The sequence below is a fragment of the Eleutherodactylus coqui genome, chromosome 1, assembly GCF_035609145.1.
Source record: "Eleutherodactylus coqui strain aEleCoq1 chromosome 1, aEleCoq1.hap1, whole genome shotgun sequence".
Taxonomy (NCBI): domain Eukaryota; kingdom Metazoa; phylum Chordata; class Amphibia; order Anura; family Eleutherodactylidae; genus Eleutherodactylus; species Eleutherodactylus coqui.
The window spans coordinates 183,681,574-183,703,110 of record NC_089837.1 but is presented as its reverse complement, the minus strand read 5'-3'; the positions used below and the strand labels follow the sequence as shown (position 1 = coordinate 183,703,110).

The 21,537-nt window shown below is 39.9% G+C and overlaps 1 protein-coding gene across 1 annotated transcript in view; it reads right to left on the bottom strand.

Moving 5' to 3' along the window:
• Positions 1–21,537, bottom strand: part of RIMS1 (regulating synaptic membrane exocytosis 1) — a 363,560-nt gene that overhangs the window by 178,517 nt on the left and 163,506 nt on the right. Inside the window, exons 9-15 of the mRNA XM_066604485.1 lie at positions 19,719–19,765; positions 17,446–17,558; positions 14,145–14,275; positions 13,773–13,944; positions 9,457–9,610; positions 9,277–9,348; positions 2,755–2,908 (exon numbers count right to left, since the gene is read on the bottom strand). Of these exons, the coding sequence (XP_066460582.1) occupies positions 2,755–2,908; positions 9,277–9,348; positions 9,457–9,610; positions 13,773–13,944; positions 14,145–14,275; positions 17,446–17,558; positions 19,719–19,765 (843 nt within the window). The remainder of the gene's footprint in view (positions 1–2,754; positions 2,909–9,276; positions 9,349–9,456; positions 9,611–13,772; positions 13,945–14,144; positions 14,276–17,445; positions 17,559–19,718; positions 19,766–21,537) is intronic.

Below are 21,537 nucleotides of genomic sequence, written 5' to 3'. Positions count from 1 at the left end.
TTTGTAGTTTTCTTTCAGCTTTCTCTAGTACTGGTGAGAGTGTCTATGGGAGTGTTCTGCTATCTGTTGCACCTGCCTGGCAATTTGGGAGGGATTGTATTCCTGTCTTGACTGTGGACCTATGCTGATTATTCTCAGTCTTCATCTGATTGTTGTTAGAATCAGAGCTGGATCATGGTCTCCTGTTTTACCCAGCTCATCTCAAACTAAGTACTATGGTTGTTACTGGTGGTGGTTGTATTCTTACTTAATTGCTTACTTCTGTCCCAGTTAGGGACATTGAGTGGCCAGGGATTGTGGGTCGAATGCGTTCGTATCAGGACCGGACATCCGCTATAGGCAGGTACGGTCTCTTATTCTGAGTCATCTAAGGAAAGCTCCTATCTCCATCTGTTGTTCCACATGTCACCTGTGGTGGTTTATGTTCTTTGTTCCACTGTGTAAACATAACCTAGGAACTGTTCGGGGGACTGGTTTCGGTACATCCTGGTCAGACATGACAGTGCAAAAGTCAGAGTGATGTGGAATGTCAGACCATGCTCTGGAAGAAGCTAACATAAGTTGAATGGTCTACTATGCTGTAAAGATGCCACAATGTGTGTTAAGATGCCTGCATTTTGTTTTCTGGATATAAGACTTCCTCATATTTAATAAATATATGCATTTTTACAAGTCCTTTACTCCAGTTGTTTTTCTTCTGTTTGATACATACCATAGGAGGGACTTTTTGTTATATGTATTAGTTATATGAGAGAAATATTATCTACCCCTGATATATGATTTATGATGCCTTGCGGCTTTGTTAAACTACTGAGTATAATAAAAGCCGGCATGGTTTTTCTGTTCTGGAAGTTTTTCTTCTCTTCTTTCTTTTGCAGCCATAATACTGGCCGACTACTCAAAACATTTGTGGTGCGGCTTTTCAAAACCCTTAGGCCAGGCTCCAGCGTCTCCTTACAGCACTTCTTTTTCCTCTCCTTTGCCCTCATCGCCCCCTTTTCCTTTCCTTCTCTTTGTAGCTTTTTCTCCATTCTTATCACTGGCGGGGCAGCAGGCCCTACTTTTAGTTTCAGCTAAGGGTTTAATAGTTTTTTTTGTTTAATCCAGCTCACTCGCCTCCAGTTTGGTGGGCGACGCAGGCCTTTAGTTATTTTTCTGATCTTCCCCACGTCAATTTAGGTTTCGCTGGAACATCTTTTATATATGTATTTGGAGCATTCTGTCTTCTGGCTGCCAACTTGAAGCCCTCATTATATTTGTTTACTCTACCCATATATTTCTATGTTCAACTGATTCTCTCTTTGTAATTTTTAAAATTAATAAAGTTTTGAATTTGCGGAAAGCCTGTATGGAATATTAAGATCTCTGTCATATTTCACGGTGTTTTTTTTCCCGTTACTTGTTCAGTCATTTGGAAACCTTGTACATCATGTCCATTGGTCACCATCGGTTTTCAAGGACTAATGAACATTACCGCTCCAAGATAAGTGATTAAGGAGAACTTTTTTCACTATATTGGCTTTTCTAATAATCCTTTTGCCAATTAAATCCTGTGAATTGAGGAGCAGCGCTGGTCTGTTTTATCTGATTTTGAGTATACAAGAGTTTATCCACCTCCTGGGATTTCCTGCAGCGCTCTAAAAGGTGACAGTTTTTTTTAGGATAATGTAGACTCAGAGCTTTTTGCATTACTTCCGTAAACTGATTTGTGGTGCAGGTCTGAAATCTGCAGCATATGAACTTGTGCTGTGGATTTTCAGCCTGGATAGTACCTGCACAAATGAGGGGGGAAATCCACACTAAAATCCACATGTTGCACGCAAATTTTGACGTGGATTCGTACCAAATTGAGAATTCTCATATAAACACCAATACTTAAGATAATGGGCAGATATAGTATATTTATGGAGAGGGTACTCATGATTAAATAAGTCTCTACAGAACAAGCTATTACACTAGCAAATTCAAAGTAATAGTATCAATATATAGGAACAGCGAGTCCCACATGGTTTTCACTTCATCACTAGTGAGACAGTATATATTGATACTACTACTTTGAATTTCACTTCTCCTGTTTAGCTCTGTTATGATTGCTTTTATTATTATCTTACCAGCTTGGGGCACCTTTTTATGCTTTTACGCTACTGTAGCATCGTTTTAATGGGTGCTTACACATAGAGAGCGTGGCATTCATTATATTCTCCTAAGTTTTGGACTAGCAGTGTTACTGTTGATTACTGCTCATTTCTCTCACCTGTTTGCACACTGGACTGCTGTTGTAATAGATTATTTTAAGTTATGATCAGTTTTTCACATTAACCCTTTCCAATCCAATTTGTATTCTGGTTTTCCTAGGGGGCTTACTCTTTCTGCTGTTATACAACGGCGCTATCTGCTGGCTAAAGCCAGTACTGCATGAGATGACACGTTGAATAGGCTCCGACAGCATAGAGGCTGGGAATATACAGTAAGAGAACCCCGACGGACGTCTTCCAACATTGGAGCTGTACAGCCTTAAATCATAATGTCTTTAGACGTCAGACAGTGGATTGGAGAGGGTTAATAGCTAGGTAGGCGCCATTATTAAGCTGCAGCATGAGGTCAATTGATGTCATGGCGTGGATACCCTTAAGATTATTTTATTTAAGTCTCAACAAAAGTTAATCCCTGAAAAACGAGTACAGAGCCAATGTAATAAGTATAGTGGTGGGTAACATTAACGCACAGTGTAAATGTTCACATGACACTGCATACCTCTGTAATGGCACATTTGGTAAGCGTGAGCGGGTCCTGCCCTGATCATCAACACGGTGAGGAGATACGGAACGGGAACGATGATGGGTCACTCTTTGCTGGTCCGGCACTGTTAATGTTGTAGATCGGCTTTGTCTAGTATTAGACCTTGAGCCTAGCAATACAAAAATTTCAGCATGAAAAAATTAAGATTTAATTGGTGGATAAGACCTTAAAATACTTGAAACATTTTGTACCAAGATTAAGGGGGAAAACTGTGCAAAGATTATTAAAATAATAGTATGCCATTAGGTTGTATGGCTACAGCTTAGTTATCATATAAGCATCAACTTTTGAGTTCCAAATAACTGATACATGATCATTTTCAATAAACATTCATTTTGTATTTGACATGCAAAAATATCTACATTAGGAAAAAAAATGAAATAAAAATCAGCCTTTAATGAAGTAAATCAGAATATGATGAAAGCAGAATGAATTGGTCCACTGGAGGTTTAGCTAATAGTTCGTTCGTAGGCCTTAGTCTAAAAGCTTAACTTGGGCTTAACAACACCAAAATCTCATCATATCTACATTTGTGTATATATCATATGATTAGACCCCTAAGCCAATCCGAACCTCAGACCAGACTCTAAAACTAATCCAATACTTAGACCCGACCCCAAAATAAATCCATTATAAATATTCTCTGGGTGTATCCCCTTAAAAAGTAACTTTTATTAAATGACTTATTAAAAACGTTTGTGCCTCAACACACAAGAACAAACAACGAAAGACGAACAATGGAACAACAAGTTCCACACTGAACCAGAACCAAAACAATGGTCATAGCTCATCAGCCGATATTATGAAAACACCAGATATTGTTAAAGGCCATAATGGAATACTTAGTGACAATGTTAAATGAGGCTTGTGGCGCCCTTTTTAACGAGGGAATGACAGATGAATAATCGCTACTCAGATACAGATTTTATGGGTAGGATGCCCAATTCTGGAATTTCCACGTTATGAACTAGGCTGAAGGTCTGCCCGAAAGTAGGTTGGACTTGGAAGTCCCTTGTCGGAGACAACAAGATATCGGTTATTGTTGCTGCAACCGACTAAAAACGGGGATCCAAGTAACCCACCCAAATGTTTGGTTCAATACAAACAGGGTGCGAGCCCTTGTTTCTATGCGAAATCAAAAATTCTGTATTCGATTCCCAATAAATGTTGATTCTTTTTACCGAGGGCACCTGATGTACGAATCAGAGGGCCCAGCTATGATGACAGTATGATGACAAGTCAGATGTAGATCAGTGAGAATCAAATTTTGTACTGAATTCCCACCAAGTATTGGTTCAGGTGAGTGAGAATATGCTAGATTCTCACCAATTATTAGTTCAATGCGTTTCTGTCGTTTTAGGACTCATCAGGAACCTTATTCTAACCAAAAAAGTGTCTCATCCGCTAGATGTGCAGGATTACAAATGTGCTCATAACACCCTTGATGCAAAGAGTACTGTGGGTGTGCTAAAAATGTGCTCATAACACCCTTGATGCAAAGAATACTGTGGGTGTCCTAATATAGGGGACCCTTCTGTCGAGCGATGAGGCGTTTAATGATATAATGTCCGCCAAACGACCAAGGGGGACCCTAAACTGCATAAATACTCTATAGGTCAGGATGCAGGATACTATAAGACTGCATAATAGAACCTGCAAACAAAAATATCCCAAGTAATGTCTCTATGCCCGCAGTGCCAATATCTGCTAACTGCTAGCGATAGAGATGATCCGATAGACCAAAAAAAGAATACGATATTAGTATCCCAAATGGATGGTCCCACTTGAGGCCCAAAAAAATACAATATTATGGATGGTCCCAAAGAATACGATATTAGTATCCCAAATGGATGGTCCCAATTGAGGCCAAGGGAAAGCCCACACTCACTGATCTACAATGGAATCAGTGTGTCAAAAAATGTCCCAATCAATAAAAGACCAAAAGATAGAGTAAAGTAAGAAAAGCAGTATAGGACAGCATCTCCTGTCTTGATGGTAGACAGGAGAGAAAATAAATCCAGACCCTAAGACCAGACAGCAGAATTAATCCAGATCAGACCACAGAATTAAACCAGAGCCCAGCTCAGACCCCAAAATTGATTTAGAGCCCAGATCAGATCAATAAATATAATCAGATCTCAGATTAAATTAAAGCGGTTCTGCCAAAATGGCACCCCCTTCTCATATGCCCTATTAGGGGATATTAACATCATAAGGTAGGGCCCTCTCCTTTCGTCCTAGAAGGGACAGCAACTCAGTAAAAGCAGCTTCCATCCTGGCGGACCTTCTGCCATTTGGTTCTTACAGGATGGCTATTCATGTGAATGGCTACCCTATATTACTATATTTATTCTGCAGTGTGCAACTTGTGCATCTTGGCACAATTCTTTTAAGACCTCAAAATTTATTCTGACACCAGTCTAGACTTCAAAATAATTTCAGACACCCAGACTAGAGCCTCCAATTAATTAAAATTTCAGAGCAGATCTAAAAATCAATGCAAACCCTAAACATGACCCCTACTTTTACCAGTATTTACTGCAGCTTGCTCCAAGTTTGGGTCTTTCTCAGCTCTGGGTGCTGCACAGTGTCCTGATGCTATGCATGACATGCACAAAATCCTCATGCTGAACAGTGTAAGAAACCAGTCTAACGGTGCCCGAAGCTGAGGAGAACCCAACATGGGAGAAAGGGCAGTAAGTAAGTGAAGGCTGAAATATCAGAACTAGAGTCTATGAAGTCTTGTCAGTGATATCAGATGATCTTCAGGGTTTGCAGCAGCTGGACCCACCATGATCAGCAGATCACAAGGGTGACTTACTTTAGAGATTGGGTTCCTCAGGAAGGACAGGCCCTTTAGGTTGCTACTTAATTTAAAGGATTAATCAAAGCATGCATTTCAATGAACTGTTTGATTTCCACAGATGGATATCTGTTTTGAATACATTTATTGGACATGCAAACAATGTTCACAAAGTTCTGTTTATGGCTGTTTACAGCATGTGATCAAACACATGTGAATCAACTGGTAGAGCTCTACAGCTATACACAATGAAGTACAGCTTCCAGTGTAGCCCTTTGACAGTAAATGATCAAGGGTCTCCTATGCAGTGTAATGCCAGTGAAAACCTCTATGTTTTGTTTTGCTACATGCACAAACAAGAACAATGAGTGCTGTGACTGACGTGCCAGTCACTTGTAGAAAACGTCTGAGGTGAATGATCACAAATCAGTGCAAAAAATAACAAAATGAACAACAGATCAAACAAAATTAATATAGTCTTATTGATATAAAGTTACTTTGAAATTTATGCTGCAATAGAAATAATAGTTATGTACTCCCACTACCATCTCCAAGATTTTTCCCAAGCTAGCTACTACCCCAAACAATCAAGTAATTCCCAATACCCCCGGTTTTAAACGTGCCCTAAAAACACATCAATTTAGGGAGGCCTACTATATTCCCTTATCTATCTCTTCTCTATATTCTATGTTCCCCCTTTGGAAATCTGACCCTCTTCTTTCCTCACACCTCAAGCACCCTAATACATTTCATATCTGTATATACACAGATACTGTCTGGTGAATGGTTCACACAGATTTATGTATAGTAGCCTATTAATTTAAGTGATAGCTGGACCAATGTAGAGAACAAGCACTTGTACCTTTTGTGCCACCCCTGTGTGGCAGGACCATCACCCCTAACATTCACATAGTCTATTGGTTTAATACTGTTTGTTATGTTTTATTTTCTCTATGCTCCCTCTGACTTGTGAAGGGAGGTGGAATATGTTGGCGTGATATAAATATAGATTAATATTATTGTTATTCCTAGATTGGAAAAATGTTTGGAAAACCGGGTGTAAATGTCAAACTGGTAAGCACTTGATATGAAAGTCGTTTAGCAATGCTTGCCTCTCCCTAGCGGCGCTGTTGACTGAAGCACAACTGCGCCAGTAGACTTAACATAGGAACTTTGACCTGGCCTGCCAGGTCACTAAATGTATCTAACTCTAATTTTATGATTTCACGGTGGTGGTGAGGATGTAACAAATCTAATGACACCAAAATCATCCGCCAAAGGTCACGCAAAGGAGTCAAAGTGTGCGGCAAGAGAAAGCCTGTAGGCTTTCTTATATTTGATTAGTTCAGCAGTACTATGTAGAAGGCATACATATCCTTCCTGTCTGCATAAAAAAGTGAGATTTACAAAACAAAATCAGCCTAGAGTTCTATTGCCACCAGTGTTAAATATTTCAGAACCATTTTTTTGAAATCATAAAATATATTAAAAATGGAATTACAATATTTTTTTAACAAAAATATGGTTTCAATAATAATTCATTTTATGGAAAAAAATTGCCATCTTTCAGCAATAATATATGTATGTGCCATATTTATACTTGTTATATCACTGTATTACATTCAGTAAGCAAATACAAAACACAATAACAGCGTTAATATTTAATTCCAGTATTCTGCAAACCTGCTTTCAAACCCATCACCATAACTCTCTACAGCGCCTCGTGAAGTCTAACTGCGGACTCTAGGCTAGGTTTTTTCCATTGGAATTGTACAGGCTGTATTCACAAATCACAGTAGAATTGCTGGAGTTTATGTGAAACAAGGTTGTGGGCCAACTAATAACTATAACAAACAGTTCTTCTATACCTGTGTAGTATACCACTTTGCATAGCATACCCATGGAAAACTTAATAGTATACTTTTTGAAGAGCTGCTATTACCTGAGGTACTGTAGACCATGATATTAGAGCATCTAAAATATGTGCTATCATGCAGGTAATAGCAAAATGGTCCCGTGATCCTCTGATTGGGGAGGCAAGCTATGGCACATTGTACGCTAATTAAAACAAGCAAGCTCTCTCAGCCAATCATATGCAGCATAAAGTAATACTGGGAGCGGAGATACACCATTATCATCTATAACAAGTATTGAAAGAGGACCCGTAACAGTGGGACTCCTTCATTTATTAACAAAGTATGATCATCCATGACTTTTGTTCTCCTGCTCCAGACAAGGGCAACTGTTCTGCTCTGGAGACTAGCGCAATCGGATCTCTATTTAAAAGGACTAACCTCCTAAAAAGTCATCTTTTTTGCTTAATTCAAACAATCTGGGATGCTATCTGTTGGAAATGTGTGATATAAAGTAGAGATCACAGAGACAGACAGTTTTAGGGATTGTCAGTGATCCCACTGAAGAGTACGTCAATCAGCTTTTCCCAATCCTGGGAACAACAGACTGCATTTACTGTAACTCGATACCAACTAGATAAATACATTCTGTAGGTTTTAGTATTCATTTTATACGTTAAGTTCAAACATAATTTTCAAGCATTTAAAAATAAGTAGCGAAGAGACTATTAAAGTCTTATGATATGTCCAATGGAAAAAAAAGCCTGTGGGCAATGCCATTTTATGTGCTGACATGACATCATGCCTCTTCCATTTAAATCTATCTAGTAAAAGCTATGGAAAGGTTTGAGAGCATTTTTTTTTCACTTAAATGGATGTATTTTGCATTTTTTGCAAAAGTGTTTAATTAAAATTTTGCACTGGTTGTCTTCTGCAGTTTCTACTTACCACTGTATATACTAACTGCAGTCAAAGATGTTCAATGGAACATCTGTCAGTGAAGCTGGGCTGATGACTCGGTTTTCAGCAGGAGAGGAGAGAGCTGAGGCAAACTAAGCTGTCAGTCCAGCCTCACTGACAGATCTCCTACATGAGACTCAAGACTGCAGTATGCATATACAGTGATATGTAGAAGCTGCGAGAGACAAACCGTGCAATTTGCTAAATAAACGCTAATTCAAAAATGATCAATACATGTATTTAAGTGAAAATGAAAATTTGCCACCCAAAAATGTCTATAGCCTTTTAAAGTCTCACCTTTTTCTTCTTTAAAAAGAACCCACCTCTGTCACACGTACTACTGGAGGGTTTGGGCTAGGTTTGAAAGCTTTCAGCATTAGTGTGGTGCTATAATACTATTTCTATATTATATCCTAATTGCAAAATAGAAAAATTGTCAGCCATGCATCATGCACTGTTAACACTTCCGTGCAGCAGCAGTTTCATGAGAACTACAAACTAGTTAATTCAACAAGCAGAACAAATAAACAAATAGGACAAATCTATGTATCTTGGAAGGTTAATTGATGTCATGGTGTTCACGCTCTATAAACAATGTTGCATTTATTAGCTCAGAGCATTGTGAAGTAAAATATTTAATAACCCCATCGTTTACCAGTTTGATAATAAATCAAGGCCTTGTAAATGATTTGAAGTGCTTAGTTGGTTCCATAAAACATAAATCAAATGATGTTCTTTACTCATTAGAATAGGCTCCACAATACACTGAATCTCTAAAATGAACATCCTGCTGGAATCTGGATTAGTGAAAAGAAGCAGAAAGCAAAAGAGAAGATGGGACCATGCCTTTTACCAACGCACCTGGAGGCACAACTCCAATACCATCATCAACATCAAAATCTGAGAAGTCACTATCAATGATTCGCTGAGATCCTGTACAACAGCAAACCATAGGTGGTCATTTCATGGAGCACAAGAGGGTTGATGCACACAGTAATATGCAGACATGACGTTGCTGCCCTTTGAGTTCGGGGTACTTACTTTGTAATTTTTTGCTAGAACTCTCTCCGTGTACATGTCTCCTTGGCATGAAAGGTGATGGCTGAGGCAGAGGTAGTGAAGACTCATCATGTGTTTGCAGTTTATACCAGTGAGGTTCATCATCTAATAGTGCAGTCTCTAGCTCTATGAGAATCTGAGAGGAAAGTCACACCATGAGAGGGCAAGCCAAATACAAAACCCGCCAAGGTTCATGAGTGATGATCGCTATCGAAACTTCAACCTGAACAATCTATATAACAGCTGGAAGTGGACTCAGAAAAAGATGCAAACCTAAGCTTTATCCATTACAGTTTATTTGTAAGCCTGTGAGTCGCTGACTAATTTTATTTCTATCTCTAATTGTACAGGATGCTTTAAAACTACATATGATAATATAATGATACAAAGTTCATAGAGGTATTCTGGGGAGTTATCTATCATTAGGATTAGTCATGAGTGTCTGATTGGTGGGGTTCCAACACTCAGTACCCCTGCCAATCAACTGTTTTCTGGAGCTGCTGTACACCAGATATAGTACAACTACATACAATGATAATATTAGCTAAGGGTAGGTCATCAAAAAACACTCTTTGAATACCTTTTGAATCGATTTAGAAATATCAAGTTTGATGACTTTTGATGTCCATCTAATACTTAAAACTAAGATATTGATGGCACGTAACTCCTTGTCCACCTCGTTTTTGCAGGATTCTGCTTTCAAATAGACTGGAATTAAACATCGAATTTAAGAGGTGATTTTTAGGGTTCCATTTCAATCTTGAATAATATTAAAATCAGCTCAGTTTCAATTCAGCACAGTTCATTAAATCTAAGTAATGTGAGACAAACTCGTCTTTAGCTAAATAATGCATTTCAGGGACATGAAAAAAGTTTGCACCCGCCCCCCTTCATTAACCACTCCAGATAGTTACTAAATTGGTAGTGATGCATACATGAAGATATCCTACTTTCTGCCATTAGCACAACATTCAGTTTACCATTTTATTCTCTATATGTCCCACTGAATTCTATTGTATAATGTATCTCTTTACCATCCCATACAGTCCATCTCCTTATAACTTTGTGCTTTGTAATTTACATGGTATATAAATGCATTGGGTTGTCCCACTTCTTACTGTTTTACTGAAGGAAGCAGACAACTCTGTACATTGTGCAGTGGCCTGGGTTGGTACTGCATGTTGAGTCCTACTGAAGTGAATGGGACTCATAGAATCGTAGAGTTGGAAGGGACCTTCAGGGTCATCTGATCCAAAACCCTGCTCAGTGCAGGATTCACTAAATCATTCCAGACAGATATTTGTCCAGCCTCTGTTTGAACACTTCCATTGAAGGAGAACTCACCATCTCCTGTGGTAACCTGTTCCACTCATTGATCATCCTCGCTGTCAGAGAGGTTTTTTAATATCTAATTTGTGTCTCCTCCCTTTCAGTTTCATCCCATTGCTTCTAGTCTTTTCTTGCACAAATGATAATAGGGCTGATCCCTATGCACTGTGACAGCCCTTCAGATATTTGTAGACAGCTATTAAGGCTCCTCCCAGCCTTCATTTTTGCAATCTAAACATTACCAAATCCTTTAACTGTTTCCCATAGGGCATGATTTGCAGACCACTCACCATCCTGGTAGTTCTCTGAACTTTTCCAGTTTGTCTTTTTTAAATTGGGGTGCCCAGATTTGGACATGGTATTCCAGATGAGGTCTGACCAAGGAAGAGTAGAGGGGGACAATTACCTCAAGTGATCTAGACATGCTTCTCCTAATGCATCCCAGAATTGTGTTTGCCTTTTTTGCTGCTGCATCACACTGCTGACTCATGTTCAGTCTGTGATCTATTAGTATATCCAAGTCTTTTTACATGTGCTGCTGCTTAGTTCAATTCCTCCCATTCTGCATATGCTTTTTTTCATTTTTCTTGCACAGATGTAGGACTTTGTATTTCGCTGTGCTAAATACCATTCTGTTAGTCACCACCCAATGTTCAAGCTTGTCTAGATCTTTTTGAATCCACTCTCTCCCTTTTATCTAGTGTTAGCTATCCTTCCTAGCTTTGTGTCATCAGCAAATTTGATCAGTTTCCCCTCAATTTCCTCATCTAGAGCATTTACAAGTAGACCCACCCCAGACACTGCGCAATGTGCAGAGCTGGCTGCTTCCTGCAGCAAACAGCTAGAAGTGTGAAAACACCCTTTAACCCTTTCACTGCCAAGGACATATATCATGTATCCTTGCAGGGAGGCACCTAACTAGCCAGGGACCTATACGATACATCATTTATACTAATGGCTCTACCTCAGGTTGTATTGCAGCTAGAGCTTCAAGCTTGTCCTTGCTATAAAGCCAAGCCCGGGATCATAGCTCTAGCCATCATACAAACAGAGCAGATTAAAGCAGGAGCTAAATATATCTGCAGTTCTCACTGCCACCCATGTTTCTAGGCCAGAGAAAAAATCTTATCTTTAAAACAAGGGCAATATAGCAGTTGCAATCCAGCTGGAGATAGAAAAGTTGAAGGGCCACCTCCCTTCATCCTACTATCACTTCAGCCAGGAGGAGGAGGGGGTCTGCACAGGATGCACTGACCAGCTGCAGGGAGAGGAGGTAAGACGTAGATCCTCTTGTCTGACCCTGTACGTGACCCAAGGAGGAGAGGCAATATGGACTTATGCATGATATCACCCCCTTCCCTTTTCAATCTGAGGATATACTTTCTCATGGCAGGCATAAGACTTCAGTTTCTGCCACATAATCAGGTAAATTGTGCCTCTTAATAAATTCAATGTAGTTTTCTCCAATATATCTTTGTTTAAGACTGGTGTATGAAATGCCAATCTAAGTAAATCTCCTTAAACGTACCCTGGATACCCTTACAACCTTAACGATATTTACTAATGCCTCATCATTGAAATCATAGACGTTATTTAACTTTTGGTAGAAAAAGTTTTCGGAGACATCTCCCTCATCACCAAATTTTAATTGCCAGGGCTCATGCTATGTGAAAATCTGAGGGGTCTGCAAGTCAGCTTCTTTCAAAGCATGCTACCAGGATAGCATTGTGCTATTCCCTAGGTTTTCCCTATAGAAATGCTGGATATTTACTATCTACTGGATATTGCAGTTGTCACACAGGTAGAACATTTGTGGTGACTGAGGAAATGTTGACAATATCATCTGGCTCTCATGTTCTGAAGGAAGCAAACCAGAAGAGCCTATGAGACATTGGTAAACCCTAAGAAAGAAAGATTTGGGGCATCAAAGAGAAAAACTAACTGGGGCAAAACTAGATTATCATTTTGTAGCATGCAGTTAATACTTTTTTGAGTACAAATGTAAAGATGCAAAGACTGAGTTAATAGAAACAAAAGCTACTAAACAACCAAACCACTTAGGAACAATAATGGAATAAATTACAGATTTTTCAAATTGAGTCTTCTCGCTAATAGACTTAGTCCAGAAACCCTATAATCCAATAGAGAAATTAGACTCATGGAGAAAATTTAATATGGAAATGTATAACTCTTAGTTAATAGATAATGAACACTACTTCGTTTATAGTAACTAATGCCAGTCCGCTTTATTCATTCATTCAGTTACTGAAGCCAGAATAGTTTTTGCGCTTATAATTGTGCAATTAGTACAAATAGAAAACGAACTTCCAGCAATGTTCAAGAACATAAAATGCTATTAGGTTCTAATTAGATTGCATTCATTTAAGTGTCTGATCTATGACAATATGTGCATGATTAAATTTGTTTTCCGATGATAAGCATAGATGCCATATTTATTAGATATAGCATCAAGGTCTGCTGACCACTGGAATGTCACGGACATGGCGCTGCGTCATAGCCTCTGCTGTGCAGAGATTAATGGTATATCTAGTCTACAAAATGCTATGCCGTCAATAGGTTTATTGTGGGAAAATTACTTCCCTAAGTGTTACAATTACTCCCATTCATGTAGTACTGGTGGACTAACACACAGGCAAGGAATTTTTGGGGAGAGCCAAGACCCTGCTATATCAAATTAGCAGTTTCTGTCCTGTACAGGTGTTGTTGTCATCTCCTCCATCCTCCTTCCTTCCTGGTAAAGCAGAATGGTTGTCTAGGATATACTAGCCTACTTCTATACATTTCCGGAAAGGTAGCAGCTATTTTCACTTGTATCAAGGTGAAAGTTTGATCTTTAATTGGAATGCAGATGTGAAGCAAGTCTCACATAGTTGAAGTGGTGTATATGTCCTTGTCATATGAATACATTAGACATAGCCCTTATTTCTTTAATGTACTGAAAGGAATACCTCTCCAAGAAATTCACTTTCCTCTTCTTGCACTCTTGGCTGATCCCATACAGTTATTTCTAACATTCGCTCTCTAAAATTTTTACGATGCACATGGGAGTAAACAAATGTTTGGTTCCATTTTGGTTCGGAGCTTTTCTTCACTGTTTTGGTCCTCCGCTTACTTTTATCGCTGCCAAAACATAATTTAGAGTACAGTTACCTTCTGCCATCTAGTGGAAATTTATGAGACTGCAGTGTGGTGTTTACAGTTCTAAAGTCACATCATGTGCCAATAAGACGTTTTCTTGTTAGTCTCTGAATTAACAAATAATTGCTTCTAACACTGTCAGAACATAATAAACACGTACAATAAATAAGATGTATTATTACCTTCTATCCGGAAGAAAATACATTTTTACATAGGGATTCCTGGGGCGCCCATCTGGCCTCGGTGGGAGATCTATTGCTTGTAGCACAGTGACTATTAGATGATGTTCTACTTTATCATACAATAATTTTACCTAAAGCAAATGAAATATAATTAATACCAGTGTTAAAATAGCATACAATTCTATACACAGTGTTACACTATACAGAACACTGATATGTTCCTTCATTAAGAGGCTCTGCAGTAAAGCCTAAATGTTGTACCAATCAGATTCCAATCCTGAATTTTTCCAAAATTTGCTTGAAGATGAAAGAAGTCCTTTAATTGGTTTTCTTAGAATAGTTGTCAGGCAGATTGCACTCTTTAAGATTTCAGCTCGGCAGATTGAGTTGGTTTGCAAATAAATGTGAAAAGTATAAAGCAGTAATTATTATCGCCAACAGGTCATGTTTTCAGGATATCCTATAGTGAGAACACCTGTGGCAATGTCTGAGGCACCAAGAATAATTACATCACCTGTGTAACACTGAGGAAATCCTGAAAACAAGACCTGTGGGGGTCCCTGAGGACTGGAGTTGGGAAACACTGATCTAAAGAATGTGGAGACATAGAAAAGTAAGTTTAACCCTTAAAGTGACCCTCTGTTTTTTTGACAAAACTCTGTCCCGGGACTAAAGGGGTGTTTTATTTGTACTTTATCTTACTGGCCCTTTGTTCCACTGGTTCTAGTTTCATTTCTCAGGCAGAGAAGATACCATCTTTAAACTACCAGAGCACTAGAGACTACAAAAGCACTGTAGCTGCTCTGTGATTGGCCAGCGCTACTCAGATGATCAGCGAAAAGGATGTGAAAAAAACTGGTATGGAGGCGCAACCCTCTAAGTTACTAGAAGATGAAGATCAAGGTCCAATGTGTGATGGTGAAAGCACTTCTTTTTTATTTTTTCACAAATTAAAAACCAGCAATAGAATACGCGTTTCGGGGATGAACCCCTTTGTCAGTTCGTCGGGGTAGGACAACAGGATGCCTGAGGGTGACACAATTCCAAAGGTGCATTGGATGTGTCGGAGGTCCTGTGTATGCAGGAGTACAGGGAAGAAAGAAGTGCTTTAGCAGCATCTCCATCATTGGAAACACTTTGTACTCCAGAAATATTCCACCACCCTCACGGGTCTTGCTCCACCCTCCTTTTTCATTTCTTTTACTCACTCAGATGATCAGAACTGGCCAATCACAGAGCATTTTGTAGTGTTTATTAAACCATGGGCCCCTCACCTAGCCAACTAGAAACCTAATGTACACTGATGAGGAGCAAAACCCTGAAATAGCTGTCTGTATATGGTTCTCTTTTGTTTTCTCTGGAGAAAACTCTGTTTTTGGTTTCTATTGCCAGTCTTGTTGCAAGGCCTGTTAAAGGTTCAGATATCAACTTGGAGGAAAGCTACATTCTAATAAATGTCCGCTGACATCATCTTTCAGAACAATCACTGGGCAGAAAGTGGGGCAACATCGCTGATCCTCGCAGCAGGGGTTGGGTAAATATTGTTCTGCTTGTTATTTTACAACAGTCCGAGCTATTGCAGAGATGTTGTTTGGTAACTAGACAACCCCTTTAAGATATGTTCTTTTACACTAAAAGTAAATGTTAGCGGTAATTGTATACAGACATGTTATTTTATGAATGGTAGAAGGCTGCTCTTCTGCTGATAGATTCCAAGAATGCTTTTAGCATCCATTCTGATGTACGGAGAACAAATAATGCACACAGCAGGAACAGCATTTTGTCCTACAGGCGCTGATGGGCTATATTGTACAATTTACTTAATGCAGCTAATAAAAGCGTCCTGGAAAGAGATCATATGGCAGTTAAAAAAGATAAACTGATTCTTGTCACTGTTCCGTCTAAGCTGTGCGCTCTGGGACTGATAGAGTTAACAGTGATTCCTGGACATTTTCATGTGTGTATCCCATAGATCACCAGACAGAATAATAAATGCATATAGAATAATTTGTAATGCTCCAGATTATGCATTTGGATGTCAGGATAGCAGTACCCCTTAGGACATTCATTGGTTAGCTGGAGCATATAATATTGGTATATAAAGCAAGAGAGTAACTGTACCATCCATATGGTGCTCTAGAGATGATTAAGAACACCTTCCTTGAACCATGCACCAACCCCATGGATGGTGTGAATCTCAGGGCTTCCACACTGCTATCATATAAAAGAAGTGTCAATCAATAATAATAAAGCATCTGGGGTACGAAACTTCACAGGCAATGTGATATTCTCACAAGGTTCCTTTTTATTGCCATAGTCTTGCATATAAAACAGCAACGTTTCGCGTGAACTCAGTCAGTCTTTTTCAAGCCAAAGACTTGAAAAAGACTGACTGCGTTCAGTCGAAACGTCGCTGTTTTGTATGCAAGCCCAGGGGCGTAACTATAGGAGATGCAGGGGATGCGGTTGCACCCGGGCCCAGAAGCCTTAGGGGGCCCATAAGGCCTTTCTTCTCCATATAGGTAACCCAGTACTATGAATAAAGCATTATAGTTGGGGACCCTGTTACAAGTTTTGCATCGGGGCCCGGGAGCTTCAAGTTACGTCTCTGTGCAAGGCTATGGCAATAAAAAGGAACCTTGTGAGAATATCACGTTGCCTGTAAAGTTTTATATCCCGGATGCTGCTTCATTATTGATTGAGATTGCATGGATATGGGATGACGTGTCCTCATCCAGAAAGCGTGCATCAAGTGCCCGGAAGTGCTCCCTTGTGAGTAGAAGGTGGAGTGTCAGGGTGCTGCATCCATATACATTACTACATTATGGTACATACAAAGGAAGTGGACACCAGCCTGAAGTCATGCTTTAGGGGGGGTTATTTGTATGAGGTCAAATTAACACTTTTCCTAGGAAGCCCCATCACCACTATGTAACTCTTCTGGATAATACAGAAGGTGATACTATGTCTCATTTAGATGGAACGAGTCATCTAAAAAACTACATGAGTGCTGGTGTCACCGCTAAGATCGTTAGCGCTGGTGCAGAGCATTCAGACAGGTAAAGGACAGTGTAAATGGCCCTTAACAGTGGAAAGACTATATACTGCAATTATTGCCTCCTGAAAAATAAAATCTGCCAAGTGGTGCCATATGGCGTTCACAAAGGCAAATGTTCATTAAGATGTTGCTACTCTGATGGCATAGTTACACATTTTTGTAAAATATTCCCTGGTCACAAATCTGGAGACAAGCATGAAATAAAATCTTATATCCTACTGTAACATTATACCAAATACTTACAGACAGCTGTCCTGGCAAGACCTGAGGTGCATCTTTAAGAGCTCCAGGACTAGTTGGAGATATAACAGATATTGAAGGCCTATCCATCTTCTGAGATTCAAAGGAACTAGAACCTTGAACACAAAGTGCATTAGATTAATGATTGGATTATGCAAAGCCACTAAAAAAGATAAGCCACTGGAAAATGGGATAGTATTGACGCGGTCACTTATCTCCAGATGTCGGCGTTTGATAGACTGTAATGCATGTTTGTCTTTGTAAAGAAAAAAATGTGAAACTGAAATTAAGAAAAAGGCACTCAGTACAAGAGATTGTACGTATAACTAAAGATGATATTTCTTCAACTGGCATACAAACTGAAGTAGCTGCACTTACTAGATACACTGTGGGAGATTTGTAAGAACTAGTGCAAAGAAGTATATGAGCTATTCACAGAGCCCAATTAAGCCATTTCGTTAATTGTACTCCCTGGATTCTGTTGAACAAGCAGGCAATTTTTTAAAACTTTTTTTTACAGTTTTTGAGAATTTTTTTGTCTTTCTGATCAGTGGGGTCAACAACTGGTACCCCCAGCAATCCCGAGAAAGAGAGTCCTCGCTTGAACTTGGCCTACTGAAATGAATGGAGGCAGTACGCGTGCTTGACCACGGCTCATTTGGGGATCTCTGGGACCCCGGTCCTCATAACTAATGGAAGTCTAAGCAGTCAACCCCCCAAATGATCAGAAAGTTACATAGTAAGATAGTATGTTAGGCTGAATGAAGACAATGTCCATCTACTTCAGCCTGTTTCAACCTCCTTGTTGATCCAGAGGAAGGCAAAAACCCCAAGAGGCAGAAGTCAATTAGCCCTTTCCGGGAAAAAAATCCTTCCCGACTCCATAATGGCAGTCGAATAATCCTAAATGATGGCACAACTCCTTTATCCACTTCCCACCCAAGCAGTTTTGTCCTATGTGACCAAACCCAATTTTTCAACTCTGGCATTTCACTTTATAGACCCAGCAATGCAGCTGAAAATTATGGATGGGCCGTGACCTGTGGTGATGAAGAGAAGTTGCGCTGACAGAACAAAGTCAACTTTTTAAAGAGGAACCAATGAGCTTTTAGCTATGGCTCTCTGTGGCATGGCTTTTATGGGGCAGTGTGGCTAGTACTCTTATGGCGGACGTCAGTTACTAGTACTGGGATCACTGTTGTCAGCACTTATGGAAGCACTGTGACTATTGGGCCTCTCTCACACAGGTGCGTTTTACTGCGGTATAATACTCCCATTGAAATCAATTCAGCCTTGCAGACATGCGCTTGACCGCGGTACTGGACACCGCTTTCCAGCGCCGTGATTTTCAAGTGGAGTCTGTTCTATATTTGTCCGTTTATCGCACCTCATCACCCATCACAATGATAGGGTGTGCTATGGCTGAAAGCGAAAGTAAAAATTCAGTCAGAAATGCTATCTTTTCTCCTTAGGAAGAGCAACTATAAACTAAGTGAGGAGACTCAAATGGCCATGCACGCTCCTCTGGGTAATATGCAAATAAGGGAGATGGAATAAATCCTCCACAGTGCCACCTATTGAAAGGCAGCATTCCTTCAAGTCAAAGTCAGACTTTTTATACAAGCCTTGTTACAATGACCGGCAATTAAAAGCAAAGCCAGACTCCATGTACAGACAGCTGTTTCAGGGTTTTTGCCCTTCATCAGTGTACAGTAGGAGTCTGGCTTTGCTTTTAATTCCCTGACTTTGGCTTGAAGGAATGCTGCCTTTCAATAGGCGGCACTGTGGAGGATTTATTCCATCTCCCTTATTAGAAAAATTGCAGCAAAGCAACGCGCTTCAAATCGCGGCGCTTTACCGCATTCATGTATGAGAGCAGCCTTTAACACATAGGAGCAATGTGGTGGGCATTAGCTGGGGTATTATGCCTGTAATTCATGAAAGTATTATGGCAAGTAGTCATAGCAGTGTGTCTATCATTGTTTGGGGACACTGTCATTGCTATGGGGGTACTGTAGCTGAAAATCTGCTAGTGCCAGGAAATCTTGTTATTTTGGCAGGTTTTCCATGGGTGTGGTACAATGGACAGTGCTAGGTCTAACATATCATGCAGGATGTTGTATCACTGTCCTTACATATAGCATATAGAACAAATACTTTGCCTGGGTATGTGGTGCAGGATCAAAATCTTAAAGTCACAAGACCTTAAAAAAACACGAAAAACCTTAAAGTTGCAAATTTATATGTTTATCATAAAAAAAATAAAGAGCACCTACTAGATTCTAATGGAGGATGCGAGCTTTCTGGGATCCTTGGAATGTCACTGGAAGTAAATAAGTTAATAGCAATGAAAAGAGGAAGAAAATATTACTACAACAAAAGGACACTGGTGGCAACAAAGTCTAAAGACGTTTAGGAGCATTACGGAGAGTTCTAGCAGAGAATAACTATGGCATCTCATGAAGATCTGTCATCAATGGAACTAAAGGGTCATTCACGGATTCCGTCAAGGTTATATCATTTTTGAGCACAAGAATAACAATATTCAGCATCAATCTTGCAGTAAAAAAAATAAGGAAACCGCCCACGGAGCCACCAATGCAAATCTGAACTGGTCTTACTGGTCTTTCATTGCACTTTTTTCATATGTACATATAGTGCCATATAACATGACAAAACAATAAGCACCACTTCCATTATCTATGTACAGTATATACAGCACATACAGTTCCTTGCAAAACTATCCACTGCCTTGGTGTGTTTCCTGTTCTGATACATTACAACCTAGAACGAAAGTGGATTTTTTTTGGTAAGGGGAAGGGAGGGGGGGTATTATTTGATTTGGACAACATAATTACCATTTTGAAGGTGCAAAATATTTTTCTTTCTGTGACACAAACAATTAGGGCAAAAAACAGAGTGCTTTAACATGTATAGGTATTTACTCCCTGGAAATCAATTCTTTGCGCAGCCATCTTTTGCTGCAATTACAGATGCAACTCTCCCTGGGTATGTGTCTATTAGCTTAGCACATCCAGACACTGGGATCGTCACCCATTCTTCCACTGCTCCAACTACTTCCAGTTAGCTGGGTTGTGTTTGCGTATAGCAGTCTTCAACTCAAGCTGCAGACTCTCAGTTGGATTGAGGTTTACAATAAATAGTAGTTAGTCCCACACAAATGTTTGGAATAACTTAAAAACATGCAATGGGGCCTGCGCTACACCACACCTAGATGCTGGATGCCAAACGAAAGAGACAAGAATATTGCTTACTTGAGGAGGGACCTCCCTTCCTGGAGATCCCTCATATATGTGAATGGCCTATAGAATGAGAAGATCTTAAGACTCTTCTATCGGGTGGGATCCTCCCAAGGATGTCTCCAGGCTTGTCAAATGTTTCACAACGTTTTATTGCAGATAAAACAGACAAGAAACTAAAGATGCACTGTGAAGTGCAAGTAAGTAAGAAACAAACTGGTTGCAACGCGTTTCGGCCTGCTAAGAGGAATATCTGGGGTATGCGCATGCACAAGAGGTGGTGCGCAGCATGTGTTCCAAGCAGCGCACCTTTGCCTTCTAGAGGATGCGTACCCTTCGTCATCCAGTCACGGCCCACCGTCAAGACACCATTGAGCAACTAGGAGGTACGGCCTCCAGCGCTTCAGCAAGTTCTGGGTTGAAACGCACGCTGCGTTCCACCACAGCGAGACACGTGACTCACGACGTACAGCGCCCGACACCGGTGACGTCACACCAGCGACCGGTATGGGCAGCGGGAGATCTAAGTGGACTACATATAAATACAGGTACATGTTGTAATGGGAAATATGCTTGAAAAAGGCCTCTTAGCAGGCCGAAACGCGTTGCAACCAGTTTGTTTCTTACTTACTTGCACTTCACAGTGCATCTTTAGTTTCTTGTCTGTTTTATCTGCAATAAAACGTTGTGAAACATTTGACAAGCCTGGAGACATCCTTGGGAGGATCCCACCCAATAGAAGAGTCTCAAGATCTTCTCATTCTATAGGCCATTCACATATATGAGGGATCTCCAGGAAGGGAGGTCCCTTCTCAAGTAAGCAATATTCTTGTCT